Source organism: Phasianus colchicus, chromosome 4, assembly GCF_987193195.1.
Source record: "Phasianus colchicus chromosome 4, bPhaCol1.hap1.1, whole genome shotgun sequence".
Taxonomy (NCBI): Eukaryota; Metazoa; Chordata; class Aves; order Galliformes; family Phasianidae; genus Phasianus; species Phasianus colchicus.
Window position 1 is genome coordinate 3,587,551 of NC_143439.1, and position 15,755 is coordinate 3,603,305.

Here is a 15,755-nt window from a genome sequence, read left to right on the forward strand (position 1 = left end):
GTGCAAGAAGAATCCTGTTCATTGGGAGGATAGATTAACTGACTGAGTATTGATGTTTTTATCTAAGCTGCTTCTTCCCCTTTGTTGTCCTGGACTAATCTTACTCTCTGCTGACCTTCTCCTGTGGCATTACAGCCAAATTTTGTACAATTACTTTAGCTTAAAATAAACGTGGCAGAACTGGTATCTGCCACTTTCTGTTCTGAGACACTTATTGGACATATCTATATGCTGGAGAAAAAAAATTATCTGTGTTATCCTGTAATAAACCCCTCCAAGAGAAAACATTGAGTTCAGATCATTTCTCCAGTAGAGGAAGGTCTCTTTCCTTCCTCCAGAAGCAAATGCCTGTAATCCCAGCTCAGCTGCAGCTGTGCTGATAAGAGCTCAGGAGGGAGAAAGGAGAATTCAGAAGATACTGCTGCAGAGATCCTTCTGTGGTGAGCTTGGACTGTTAGGCCCGGTGCCTTAAGCTCTTTGGATTTTGGAAGGTAAATCCTATTAAATCTCTGCAGCTGCGCAATGGGGAACAGTAATTTTTATGAAAAGATAACATTCTCTTACAATACTGATTGAGCCACAAGTGTCTGAGATAAGTAAAAGCATTGAGTACAGCTTGTAGTTTGGGAAGAACTGCTGTAGATGTGGTACTCTCTCTGCTTATGCTGCTTGCATATTCTTGCACTTTTCCTAGGGACTTCTTTAGCTTACCTTTCTCCAAATTTAGGGAAGTGTTAAATGAAGAGTGTATCCTCCAAAGATACCAGTCACCGTGTAAACTATAAACGTCTTATTCTCAATCACAATATCTGCAAAGCATGCTGATGGGGGCTTTAAAAGCAATGTAAATTAATTATAATTTAGCCAATTAAGTTGGTTTTGCGTAATTAAATGATTGGGATTGTAGGATTGACGTGCATAATGAATTTACATTTTAAATGCTGTGTTCTGAAGTTTTGCCTGTATATTAATTGTTCATTTTGCTGTAATACAGAACCTAAATGCTGTCCATCAAATAGCTGAGAAAGCAAGAGGTTCTCCTTCTTTCTATACAAGAAGTATACATTCTCTGTGGCTGGGTTCCTTTCAGTGGTCATTCTGCACTTCCAGGGTTTCACTGGGGAAGTGAAGCAGTTGACAAAAGGTGACAGCATTTTAATCTAAAGATTTCCTTTGCTTAATGAGAGGCACCATTGACACAGTTACTGTCCATTGACATAGTTATTGTCTTGTCAGTCCTTGATTTAGTATGCAATACAACATCTCTTAATCAAACCAAGCGAAATTCCCACATTAGAAAAGAGTAAAAATAATTTTTAGGTAGGTCTGTGCTACTCAGTACGTGGAGCAGTGCAGTAGCAGGTAGAGTTTATATGCATTTACCTTCTCCCCATAGATTAAAACATAGATTAAAACATAGCAATATCCCTGCTTCCACCTGTAGTGATGAATCTGCTTGAAGTTTATCAGCTGTAATGTATGTATGCCACACTCAGAGTTTGAGATAAAATAGTTGTTAACCTCCAAGGGTGAAGATGTAGCCTGTGGATAAGTATACCTTATTCTCCAAGCTGAAAATAAATTCTACTTTATTTCCACAGTAGCGATGATTTAAAGGCTGGTATTTTATTTAATTGTGATATTTACAAAGGTGATACACACAGGTATGATTTGTTTACTTGTATGACATTCCTTCTTCACAGCATCAAATGTGAACTGTAGAAAATAAGACTATGAAGTGCTGATTTCTTTTCTAGAAATGTTTATCTGAAAGTGCTTCAAAGTTAGGATTATTTTATTCTAGCCCCTGTATACTTCACTAGATTTCTGGTGCTCACATGAGGTGACTCTTCTCAGTAAAATAATAATCGTAATTATTTGGATTTAGTTCATAAATATTTTCTGATAGTTTGTGGCACAGCGTTAGTTGAATGCTTGGGTCTTTTTTCCCCTTTTATCTGACAAACAGCAGTTTTAAGGCTCTGAAATTTTAGACCAACACTAGATATCTGTCAAGACAAAGTCAAACTGCTAGCCTGTATAAGTAAGCAGAAAATAAATAGTTAAATAGTACCTTTTGTTTTGTAGTGCTTTCAGTTTAAGATGAGGTAAAGGAAGCCTCATTTTTTTGGAGGTTGCATTACAGAATTAAGTAGTCATGTAAGCAAATGATGACCATCCTACTGAAGCTGAATGTCTTCTTTAGAGTAATGTGTTATTCTAATATGTTATTTCTTTGCTCTGAAAGGAATTAACATGCAAAGACTATTGTTTTCTTGAAAACAGAACTCTAGAACACCAATATTTATAGCTTTTTATGGTTTAGACAAAAGGTCTTAGAAAGTCCTTACTGCCTTTCTAATGCACAAAAATGTGTAGATGTTTTACAGTAAGGTAAGGCTGCACTATTTTTTTAAAAGCCAGTAATGTCCTATTTAATTTTCTAATAATGAGCTTCCTTCTGCTTCTTTTGCTCCGTATTTCAAAGCATACTTGCTTTTGTCTAATTGTAGCTCCTTGGTTTGAATATAATTACACTGAGGGAAGGGGTGCCTCTCTTAAGGTTCTCTCCTAAAGGCCAGAAAGTTCTGCTGCTTTATGTATTCTTATTAAGAATGTAGATGAAGTTTAGGAGAGGGAAGATCTCAGTGGATTTTCCATAGAGCATGCGTTAGCAACAGAATTAACTCTAATGAGTATACTTGCTAAAGGTCTTTGGAAAAAAAGGAAGGCATTAGCTGGCAGTGACAATTCCCATTGGGGAAGAGCTTCAGAAAACATGTGGGTCATGTGTTTTGCATTTTGTGATATATATATATATATATATTTATTATTATTATTTTTCCACGTTTACTTTGAGCTAGAGAATCTTGAGGTTCTTGTAGTGGATCAGGCTGTCTCTGAAGAAACAGCTCTCTCATTTCACTGTGTTATCATTCCAATCTCAAACGGAGGTGACTAGATGAGAAGGCCGAAGAGGAAACTGTGCTAAAGAGCTTCTCTGGAAGTTTTCTCTAGAATCTATCTCATCCTGCAGTAAAGATGTAGAGCTTTTATTTTATTTTTTTCCAAGTATGTTTATCGAAAGTGTATTTGTCATTCTTCGTGCTTAGACTCTTCCTCTGATTTTCACTCCTTGGAAGCCCATTTTGTATAGCTCAGACATTAGCCATAAGCTGTTTAAGTATAAACATTTGAAAGGTTGTTTGTGGCTTTATTTGAAATGCTTCAAAAGTAGTTTTCACCTTAGAAGATTTCTTTTATATAGTTCCCTAATCCATTTTTATTCAGACACTGCCTAATACTAGCATTGGCATAGTGGATGCCAACAGATCTTTGGAGGGCTCCCATAAGCAAGAACCTTTTGGTTTACCCCCTATATTTTGTCTTCTTTTTAGGTTAGAAACAAGATGACTGACAGTTTGTAATATCTATTTTGCAGACAACTTTGCCATAGCAACAATGCAAGCTTTGCTCTTGCCTATTTTTCCCATTCTCTAAATATGCCTTTTCATGCATGTGTTCATGCATGTGTGTGCTTCCTTAGTCTGAGATGCTTCCTTAGTTTGAGGTGCTTTCTTCCCAAGGACCTGATGTGGCTGGTGACATGTTAGCAGCATTCCCTGGCCTGAGCCATCCTCACAAACTGTTAGAAATACCGAGATTTTTTGAAACAAAATGAAGTCAATATTCAGAATCTCTCTCAGGACAGATAAAATTTAGCTCCTCCCTTTGAGTTCATCCCAGTGCACTGACTCTTTCTGAAATATATCTCACTATACTGGCGACCGTTAGCCTTCACAAGATTGAAAAAGATTTAGAAATATGTGTATATATGTGGTTGAGTTAAGGTGATACCTGCTGGATCTACTGGAACTGCCAAGCCAGGGGGCAGAGGGGAACTTTCAAAGTACTTAAATAAGGAGAGAATCTGAAAAAACTTACTTCTACTTATTATATAATACATCTCTTTGCTCCCTCAGATTAGTTCTTTTAGCTATGGCCGCGATGTGTAAAAATAGTGACATGCTGTTGTTGGAAATAAATTACATTGTGCATTTTTCTGCATTTCAGAGAGGGGCCGGATGGGTAGAAAGGGCTGTGTTTATATATTTCACTTCCCCTTACTCGACAAACCACCAGCTTTTATCTAAACTGTACAAAATATTTAGTTTCAAACAGAGTTGCCTTAATAAAACTGTACTTTTCAGGCTCCTTGCAGTATTGCAACTTCAAAAAAGGAAAAAAAAAAAAAAAAAAACCTAAACGAAACTGGACTATTGATGACAATGATGACAGTTCTCTGGATCTGGCTGTGTTTTGTGCAGCAGCAGCTCTCCCCAGGGTGGACCTGTGTCCATGCACACAGCCCAGCCTTCTCCTGCCACTGAACAGAGCAGCCCTGGTGCGTGTGGCAGAGCTGAGGAGCTGGCATGTCCCCCTGAAACTTTCTCCCCCATCCCTGCTGTGGGGTGTGTTCCTGTGCCAAGGAGGGGGAGAGAGAGACCCAGTGCAAAGGAGAGCAGGCGAGGAAGCCAAGGGAGAGAAGGGAGCTTGTTTCATGCACTGCTGAAGGCTGTCAGAGGCAGAGCGTACCAGCAGCTCACTGGTTGGGGTGCAGTTGAAGGGACAGCGTTTATTGACTTGATCCACTGAATTGCTGAAGGACAGATATGACATCTGACTGGTGCGTCTATGTATTCTTGCTTATTGGAACAAAGGGTAAGTGCATCTGCCTCCTTTTCTTTGAGCATTGCAAAGCATAGAGCTAATAAACTTAAGTAGCAGATTTTGAACTACTACTCAGTGCTATTTTATGCTTCGTGATGGCAATTATTCTTTGATGGAACCTAAGTATAATACAGTCTCTCAGTTTTAATAGCTACACTCTGGGATCAACTGATTTTTTGTTTAATGCTTTGAGGGTTGCTATTACTAATTATGAGCCAGAATGCAAATAAAAGGAACAGTTTAAGCTGCAGACAGGCTCGCTGTAAATATTTCATAAAGGTACCTTTAGAGCCAACTCATTTTATCTGCCTTGAAATCCACATTGTAGACTTCGTTCAGTAGTTTGCCACAATAGTGCACGGTGCTATTGGAACTGGTCGTTCCTGAAAAGTAGATCGTGCTCAGGTAGCAGAAATCTTACCGTCTGATTCAGCATGTGGTATTCAAGTAGCACGAAAGGTGAAGGTCGAATTAAAGTCAAGTTTCCCTTCAGATGCAAAACACTTCAGTAAGGTGGGAGTTTCACCTTCCCTCCTGCTTGCTTTAGTAACATTTTCCTCATTCCAGCTGAGTGCCTGTGTGTAGGTGCTGCTTGCTCCTGGGGTAAAGCTGACCCTGTGCAGCTGCTGATACAGATCTGCACATGGGATTGTTGTAATGGCTATCATCTCCTTCGATTCTGATTTTTATGTTAAATGTTGCTTGTCGTTGCAGTAGTAAACATGAAAGTAATGCTTCAATAATTTTGTAGGGTAGCCAATAGTGTAAGGCTGAATTCTTTTGTATGGAACAACAGCTGGCTCTCTGCTGCTTTTAAATTAAACCTGTTTCAGTTTTCCTGTGCATACTAAGCCATGTAACACAGGATTTATAAGGGACGTTGCTCTCATTAAGAGTGGGAAATACAGTCATATTTATGGTAGCAAAGCTCAGTTAAATCTGTGGGAAAACTGTAGGTTGGTTCTGTAATGTTTTGGAGGAATACATGATTGCTGCAAGTGTGGTGGGAAAAAAAAACAGCAATGTTAATATATTAGGAATTAAGCAGGCTGTGGTAATGAGATCTTAACAAGCCTGTGAGAAAAGTATGGCTTCATATATGTCTGCATTCTCCATGAGCAGTAATTCAGTATTTAAAGATAGTACTTGAAGTTATGCAGAATATAAACTGCAGAATTTCAAACAAATTAAGCCTTTCACATTCTTGTTGCTATAGCAAAGCAGGAAAATGTTGAGACATTCATACAAGGCGTGCAAATTGTTGTTGGCATCATTTTTGTTGCGTTATATTCACCTCAGCTGTAGAATTTATACAATTTAATGAAATATTTTAAAGCATTTTGCAAAATGTACTTGCAGATGGGGTCTGTGAATGACTACAGGCCTTCCAGTGCTGTGTTCTGATGGCCATTCCATTCTCAGGTACCCACTGTCTCTTCGTACCTGGCATATTACAACCATAGGAGAAATGGCTTATCTAGATGTGATAGATGAGCAGTGCAGCTGCAGGTCAGACTGTGCATGCCTAGCTCTCTGCAACCTGTTAGGGCTCTATTTGGCACATTTCTTATTTAGTGCCACTTCTCCTGAACTCACTCAAAGCACAGTCTGTGGCTCCATTGCCCTCCAGAGCTTTGGCCAGCAATTCTGCATTGTAACCTCACTTACACACTTCTTCCACATGATGGATTCAAACCCTGCTTAAGTCTCTAGCTGATTTTAAAACAAACTCTTCTGAAGGAATTATAGTTGTGTTTGGAATTTGATTTTGTTCGTTATGGGCTGCTAGAAGTAAGGATGTATTTATTCATTTTCTTAATTTCCACAACTCACAGATGCTCCTAAAAGAGTTAAATGAGAAATAGGAATCTCTCAGAAGTTACTCTTGCCTGACCCACCCATATCCATTCCATTCTTTTAACATTCATCAGCTACAGTTGCACCTAAATAATTTCAACTGCCCATTCACCTTAGTCTGACTTTAAGTTCTTTATTAAATCTTTTTATGTGAAAACTTTCCATTTTTTCGTTCTTCATAAAAAGAACTAAGAAAAAAAAAAAAAAAAAACAGGAAGCAACTGGTAGAAATGTAGCTTTTTATATACCAGTAAATCTTGGCAACTGCCTGACTGCAGTATAATATCATGCGGGCTATTTTACACTGTATGGAGGATTTTCTTTGAAAACATCTGTACTATGATCTTCACCAGTGTCAAAGTATCAGTTGTGATATGATGACCCTGAAGGGCCAGGTTTTGGAGCTGACAGCATCCCATGGGTACTTAGGATGAATGTCTGCCTGAGTGCTTGCTCGCCTGCTGATGCTCAGAGGCTGCTTAGGCACGTGGTTGGCCCTGCAATGGGTGCTGCTGCATCTTCCCTGTTGTTCAAACCATCAGCTGTCATGATCACAGCGTGGGTATTTGTCTCTAGAGTCATTTTGATTTACCTTCTGGGGACAAAAGCTACTTCAACCTCCTAAACTTGCCATTTCACAGGCAGACCTTCTAACAATCCATTTCTCAACCACTAAGAAAAGCTGAACAGCGTTAGTGTCTAAAACTACTCAAACTGGAATGCAAAAGGGATCGCTTATTGGAATTTGATTTTGTTCGTTATGGGCTGCTAGAAGTAAGGATGTATTTATTCATTTTCTTAATTTCCACCACTCACAGATGCTCCTAAACCTGTGTCTGTCCAGGGATAATTTATCATCTTAAACCTGTGTCTGTCTGTACAATCTGTGCAGGAAAACCTGAAGTTTTCCAATCCTATTTCTTCTTATCCCTATAACTCCCTTTCTTATGTCCTTTTTTCTTTTTCTTTTTCTTTTTTTTTTCCCCTTCCTTTCCTTACCCTCATTTCAAAATGAAAGGGAGGCTTTCTTAAAGCCATCTGAAACTTGTTAGCCCATCTTGCTCTTCCTGCACATGACGGCTGTTTTCAAGGCCAAGATCACTTGTAGCAAATGCTTTCTGTCAAATGTGGGACAGAGACCAACCCAAATCATCTGCAGAAGTGTAATATGATAATGCAGGATAGTGCTCTTGGTTACATTTTATGTAACATATTTTGAGATCGCTTCCCGATTTATAAACAGGAAAGTGAAATTACTCAACCACTGCATGAGCTCTTATCACTGTGTAATAATAATTTTTGGTTAATTTCTCTTTGCTTTCACTTGTGCACCTTGTATATCGATATGTGCAACAAAATACAAGATCCTTACAGCAAATCAGGGATGAACTGAGCAAGTAAAAGCTCTGGAAGTCAGAGCATTATTGTCTGCACAGGCTGTCTGCATCCACCTTTGGGCAAGGCTGCTTCCTCCCCTTTGGTAATAAAGATCAGGGCTACTGACTTGAAAACCTATCTTAACTCTTATAGCAACTCTACCAGGCTTTAATTACTTGCTTTGACATGTGCAATATGGACTTCATTTCTTTTCCACTTTAAATTAAAAGATACTTGTGTAAAGCTGCCAAAAGCACTGGAATTTTCCAGAAAAAAAAAAAAGAGGAATTGATAATTCACACGTTGAATGATTCTGGAAATCTTATATTAATCAAATACTTCTTGCTTGGTATCAGATGCTTGAAATTTGTTGACAAAGAGAATAATCTTGCACCAAAGTGTACTTTCAGCTTTCTATACAAAACTTAGATAACTGACATGCCTACTATAAAGATTTCTGCAACTAATCAATAGAAATTTCAATATTCTGTGCTTCCTAAGTCCAAATTTGAACGTACTGATTTTCCATGCAAAGCAAATTGCCAGTGCACTATCAGCACAGTATGAGGGAGGATACCAAATCCTTTTATGTCCACAGGTATTTTCTCTGATGCTTTGTAATCACTTGGAATCTAATTTTTTTTTTTTTTAATATTTCTTTTCCTCTGTGCTTAAAGTAGGAAATGCCATTTCTTACAAGAATAAGAGCATCTGTAATATTTCTCTGTGAAATCCCTGTGTATGAGAGATGGTGCTCTTACAAGCTGCCCTGCTAGACCAGAAAAGCTTATTCAAGCTTAGTTATGCTCATGTAAAGCTCGGGTAAAAAATTACTTAAAAATCACCAACGGCCTTTTCTGAACCGTAGAGACCAATGTGGAGTCCATCAGAACTGTCACCAGTGATCTCAGAGAGGGTTTCTTGGTAATGCTGTATCCCCTATCTGTTCAAGCCATCAAATCAGGCATCACCACCTCAAACAAGACATTCTGGGGTTACAAGAAGCTGAGAGTCACTGGGGTTGCGTGTGAAAAGCAGAATGGTGAAAACGTATTGGAAAGGACTGAGCAAGTAGAGATTAAAAGGAGGAGGTAGGTCAAGAGAGAAGAGATGTGAAGGGAAAAGTCTAACACTACTTAGAAAAGGAACTGGAAATCAGAAAAGCTGTAAATCTCCAAAGGCAGAAACTGACAAAAAGGCTGTGTAAAAGGGAGCTGGCAGGGAACAGTGAATTAAAGGATGGGGAGCTCAGAGAGGGAACCAGACTGCCTGGAGAATAAGCTGAGAGAATGGTGATCCCATGCTGGCAGGAGGAGATGAGTGGGGGGGAAGTCTGTAGTGGTGCTGGGCAAGAAGAGGTGGAAGTGGGGTAAGCAGCCATGGCCAAGCAGAGAAAAAAGGATCTGTGTTTGCTGTGGTGAGTGGTCTTCTACAAAGCTGGAAAGGAAGCTCAAGATTGTCTCACTGCAAAATGTCTCCACCTCCTGCAGAGTAACATCTCTGATCAGGGGCTGATAATTAAAGCTTTCAGGTTCGGAGAGTTAAAGGTTGTGAACTGGTGATGTGACACGGTGTCATTTTATGAAATGTGGAAAGAAAATTGATTTCCTCTTTAAGAGTCCAGGATGTTATCTGTATCAAACAGCATTATCAATTTTGCAAATGCTGTTTGCATCATCTTGATTCTTATGCTTACTTTATCTTATGTACCCATAGTACATTTTCTTCACACTGTAACTTCCTGAGGATTTGTTCGTTGTGGACTGCATTTGAAAAATGAGTCAGAAATGTGCAGTCAATTATGCTGTCTGTGTGAGTACTTACTAATTTGTGGCAGAAGATAAAGATAAATTATGATTGAGGCTGAGGATTACAGAATGATGTTCCTGGGATGAAGGCGACTGAACTCTGCTTTGGAAAACTGATTTTTCTTCCTGCATCTTGCTCCCAACAGGGATTCTCTAAATGCTTCATAAATAGATAATAATTATATGTCAGGTTTTCTAGTTGTCAGCTTGATAATCCTGATGTAGCAGTGAATGTTTCACATCATTTCAGTGAAATGTGTGAAAGCTGTGCTTTAAGTAACCTATGAAGCTGATTCTGAAACCTAAAATTAGCAGCAACATTTACTATGTTATGTCAATGTCTCAGCTCTCTGTCTGAATAAAAATTCCTTATTCTAAACTGCAATCTGAAGTCTGTGGGGACTTGAAAAAAGAAAGTCTAATTATTGTGGATAATATTCTGTAATTATTGTAGATTTAATACTGTAACTTACAAGTGGGTATGTAGCAGACTAAGCAGCAGGATGCCAGTAATCTGTTGGAAGGGTCATCAAAGTGAAGGGAAAGCATCCATAGCATTATGTGGATGTGCATTTGCAGAAATGTACGAAATTTAAACGTATGTGACAGAATTGCAGAGTACACTCATAACTGATGTTTGCACTTGGTTGCTGTCGTAGGGGAGGAAAAAAAATACGAGGCACAGCTTTGAAAGTGTGTTATAAGCCAAGGCAGCAAGATAATGTGTGATATGAAGAAGTGGCTTTGTATATTCGAAGAAGTAAGACAAAAATAATGTTCATTATCCATCGTGCTTGTCCCCTCATTGCCTGTGGGGGATGCACTGTGCACTTGGCCTGTGTGACAGGTCAATACAGATGCAAGGAAGCATGGCTCCTTAGGAAAAGCGTGGATCTGAAAGAGGCTCCACAGCAATCAGCTGTGGCCTGGTGGGGGGAACTGGCCCTGGGGTAGAGAGTTGTGCCTGCATAGCCTACACTGGGGCAGGAGATGGCCTGGCAGTGAGGAGGGAGAGCCCTCTGATGCTGTGGATGAGGGCACGTGAAACAAATGAGTAGAGCTTATCCAAAAAGGGCACTGAATCACCCAGCCCTATATGTCACAGGCCCCTGCGTTTCCCCCTACGTGTCCAGTAGCAGTCCTGAAGGCTTTGCTCAGAGTGTTTCTTTCTGAAGTAATAGATCTGGCCCAGCAGAGATCGAGTACAACTACAGCACGGCAATAAAAGTGGCGGAGGCCATCAGGCAGCTAAGACTGGAATCATCAAAGCTGAAGGACACCGTCTCTTCCTCCTTCATTCTGCAGAGGAAATCCTGAAATTTGCTTGATTTGGGTGAAGAGTCTTTCTCTGACTAGATGTGGTTGTCAATGCAGTGGGATGTCAGTGCAATGAACGTGGGAGAGGGGGAAAATGCACACTGCTTAGAAAGGTAGGGTTTTGTTGAGTTGGTGTTTTAGGTTGGTTTTTGTTTTGTTTTGTTGTGATTTTGGGTTAGCAAGTCATGAATGTTTTCAGGTTCACTGTTCTGAAATTACAGTTTAATAGGAAGCTTTGGAATAGTTGAGTTAGCAGTAGACTGGCACCACCTTAGAATCAGCTACTGAGGACATAATTGCATGAAGACCTGGCCACAACACAGCTAAGGTTTGTGCTGTATGCCAGGGGGTAGGGAAAAAATGAATTTATATTAGTGTGTCTAAAAATTAGGTGGGTAAAATGTTTTGGATAGACTGACTAGTGGTGTTGCAGATGACAAAGATGATTGGTTTGAGAATGCCCATCTACCATGGAAGTAAACTTACCTACATTGTGTTCTAGTCTCCAATTGCATGCTATGCCATTTAAAATAACTCTTTTCCAGTTTCACCAAGGAGCTATAGACACTGCTTTCTTGTATTCAGGTAACGTGGCAAACCTCTTGTCTGTTGGTGTTTTCTTCAATTTTCAAAGCCCGCTGTATAAGAACATAAGTTTCAAAGTGTTTCTCAACTCATTCCTTTCAAATTCCTCATGTGCCTGGTTTGAAAATAGCGTCCCTTAGAAATGTTGCTTTATCTTTCATACACGTTTTCAGCATCATGCAGAAAGAACAAAGCTGCTTCCTTCTTTCCAAATTCATGTCAGAAATGAATACTGAGCAGTTTGGTTTTTCTACACTCCTAAGGCTTATGTGTAAGTTATGTGAGGTTTTTTTTTTTCTCAATGTATTTTAGAAAAAACTGTTACTTTTTATAAGTGCTTACGGTTTCTCTAGCAAGCATATCTAGACTTTTTATCTTTGTTATATGTATAAGGGTTTTCTTTGTTTGTTTATTTTGAATCTTTTATTTACGTACTCACCACTGCTTTCATATCATTTTCTAGTCAGGTAGGTTTCTTGCCCAGAGAAATAACTCTTGTATCAGTAGATCTGCAGAATTTAAGAGATTTTTAAATATTGCCCGGTTAGAAAGGTTTTGATTTTACTAATCAGTCACGTCAACAGCTGTTCTGAGTACTGGAATGTGATCTCCTAAATTAAAAATACACTATTCTTGATACAGCTGTTATATTCAATCTATAAAACTAAAATAGGGACAGACCGAGATATCTAGTAAAACAAAAACACACCATTGAGAAATTATCTCTGAAATAATGCTGGATGTTTATTATGATACATTTTAGGATTGAGATTTCAGCATTTACTCTCCAGGCATGTCCAACAATATTCTCTATATTATATAGGGAAGCATTAGGAGTAAAAATAGTATATCTTCTCTGGATAGATTATATGTGATAGTATAGGTCAAACAGACTTACCATTTTCCAGCTGAAAATAGCAATAAAATAGTACCACTTGATGAGTAGCATCAAGTAATTGCCCTTGTTTGTTGCCTTTCTTTCATTTTTTTTTTTGTTGCAGCTGTCTCTTAGGACTATGCTACAAGTACTTCTTGTTCATCTCAGAAATAACCTCCTACTTCCGTGCATGCATGGACACATGAGTACACGCATACACAGACCTCTGTTTATGGCAGTGTTCCATGAAAATAAACTATAGCTGTCTTTCCTTCATGGAAACTTAAGATGTCTGCCGTTTGTTAATCTGAATAGATGAGTTTCCACTAATCAGTGTTTCACTTGGCTTAACTATACAATGGCTTATGAGTGACCAAGTTACACTGAACAGCAAGTCTGAGGTGAGCTCCTTCACAGTAATCCCTCATCACCATCACTTTGTATTGGAATTCTGAGCGCTGGTTATCCAGATGTCACGAGTGGTTGTTGCTTAAGGGGCACGGATTTATCAATAAGTAACAGTTCTTATCCTCTTGGCTTAAGTACATCTCGAATTATTTGATTGCTGAGATAAACAAACAGTCATTAACTGTTATAAATGAGGTGTTACAAAAGGGGAGAGGGAAAGGGATTGATTTCTTCTCTCTTCAGGCCTTGGAGAAGCAGCCCAAACCTTCTCCTCGGTGACTGTTACGAAGGATTTGTCTCTGACAGGGGATTTTTTCCTGTTTCAGATGGCTAGTTAAGGCCTTTCTGGGCCTTCCAGGTATACTGCCTGTCTGGTATTACTCTTTAATACATTTACACTGGTGCCTTCATTGTTAGCCTAGGCCCTGCATTTCATATGCCTAGCCTTAGACTTAGTATTCTGCAATATGAAATAAAAATTGGTGACACCAACAGAGAACTGCCAATTAAAAAAAAAAGAAAGAAAGAAAAATGCTAGGGCAAATGAAAACCTACCTTAACATATTGGAAAAGATGTCAGAATACAGGGAGAGAGAGCTTATTTTTTTTACAGAAGTAACAGTCAGACATCACTGTAATTCTGCATATTTGAGGAAAGAAAGAAGAGGGGAATAGAGGTAGCAAAGAGGCATTTTGTCAGATATCATTGAATGTTCATCCTCTGGGAGCGCCTTCCAAAATTTGAGTTTCTAGACAAAGCTCTTAATACTATGTATGGAAATCTTCTCAGACAGTAGTAGGTTTTTAAGATCTTTTTTTATGCATCAGAATCATTTTATCCTCAGTTCTGTGTAAGTGGAACATAAAGGCAAACTAATAAAAGCTGTAGAACCAAATCCTCTGGCAAGGTACCGTTGCTGAATTGCTCTGCTTACAATTTCTGGCCTCAGAGCAGATTTATCTGGCAGTTAGACAAAGAGGATCTTCCAGTGCTATAGCTGGTTTGATTAGACTGAATTATCTGCACTGATAAATAACTTAAGTAATGTTGCTATGAGATTGGAGTCTATATATTTTGCAAAAAGATAAAAGTGCAAATTTTGTGCTTTGGAAACTTCCTAGTACAAAGGCATTTTCATATGCATAGCAAAACATAAAGACAGAACATGAAATTAAAATTCAAGATTGGCATGCCATATAGACAGTCAAATATATGCATCTTTTTTGCTAAAATCCTTGTGTTTAGTGGAGCAAATGTTCTACATGCTATTTAAACTTATGACTGTAGTTCAAGTACTACACATTCCTAGAATTATAGCTGATATGGTCAAGTAAGTGTAAACATGGTGCTTTGCAACTGCAAATTGTAATTCTGATATTGCAGCAGTCAGTATATAAAAAATGAGCAGGGCATTAGAAGTGAAATTGTTGCAACCATTAGAGCTTCTGAATAAATTATAGACGTCAGATTTGAACAGTTAGCAATGGAAAAGAGGAGCAAATTACAGAAAAGCCAATGGTGATGATGACAACAGTTGAATTAATATTCCTGTGGAGACATTGTATGGATGTGGAAATCTTTCAAGCCAGTGATGCCTCCAGGATTAGTATTATACTACCTTTCAGCACTTGAACATGGAATGTACTGGCCTACAATTTTTGCCCTGGGTGGTTACTCCAAATGAACATATTAACAGTGTTCAACCCTGAAAATTGTTTCTTATTCTTGTATAAAAAATAGAATCTGTTTTCAATAATTACTTACTTATTGACAGCTCTTTTTATGTTAATAACTATAACTTTAATAGAATGACATTCTCATTGACAGAAATCACTACTAAGGTTTTCTTAATCAACTTTATTAGAGCCTTTTTAAAATTAAGTGCTGAATGTATTTCCACAGTTTTGATGAGAAATCTGCAGCAAGTCAAATAAAAGCGTACAAAAGTTAATTTTGTATTCTCATCCAGGAACTGGATTAATTTCTTTTTATTCACTTTTTATTTGCCCCCAAATGGTCTTTCGAATGGCAATAAGCTAAATATCATTCATTTCTAGGTATTCCTGCAATGCACAAGTTCAGATAATGGTTCATTTAAAAGACAAAGAAAAGCAGCTGTTTTTGCACAATCATCTCATCTTTTTCCCTGCCAAGTAGTGATTTAAATGCTTCTGATTACATCTCATCAGCCACTTGTTACTATTTTTTAGCACTCACCCTTTTTTTAAGCTAAAGAAATTCAGTTATAAACTTGTTTTATAACCTTATTCTAATTATTTGCGTTTGAACACAAAGGTTGCAATCCCATGAGCTCACCTCCTCTATATCACGCCATAGGTTTTTGGAAGCCAGTTCATAGGCCTTTCAAATATCTTTCAGCAGAAAGGGAATGTTTTTATCTCCTGTCATTTTGAAGTGTTCAGGTTAGTACAAAAACGACAGGTAAAATCAATTTTTACTTGAAGGTTTTCTTTGACTATTTTAGTTGGGGAAGACATTCTTTTTCAAAACAGCTATTTCAAAAGGAAATTTGCAATCCTCTCTTGATCTAATCTATCTGCCACTGTGTCTAGAGGTACTGTAGCAATTTAAAAAGTTGTGGGGTGAAAAAGTCTTAGGATGTGATGAATTCACAGTGGTCTCCAAGGCTTTTGTAAGTAAAATAGCTTTGCATGATAGTAAGTACGGGGTGGATTCTTTGGTACCAAGATTGTCGTCATCTTTTAAGCTTGTAATCTTCTCACTTTAAACCAAAAAAAATTGAATTTCATCAACTTCTGCACTTTCAAACCGA

The 15,755-nt window shown here is 38.3% G+C and overlaps 1 protein-coding gene across 4 annotated transcripts in view; it reads left to right on the forward strand.

Moving 5' to 3' along the window:
- Window positions 1-402: 402 nt before the first annotated feature.
- RXFP1 (relaxin family peptide receptor 1) overlaps window positions 403-15,755 on the forward strand; it is a 48,924-nt gene continuing 33,571 nt past the window's right edge. For 2 of the 4 annotated variants that reach the window (XM_031614236.2, XM_090138451.1), the window contains exon 1: window positions 4,103-4,722. In XM_031614236.2, the coding sequence (XP_031470096.1) occupies window positions 4,674-4,722 (49 nt within the window). In that variant the 5' untranslated portion in view covers window positions 4,103-4,673. Of the gene's footprint in view, window positions 492-1,061; window positions 1,145-4,102; window positions 4,723-15,755 lie in introns of those variants that run through there. The other 2 variants (XM_090138452.1, XM_090138453.1) reach the window with 2 other exon arrangements.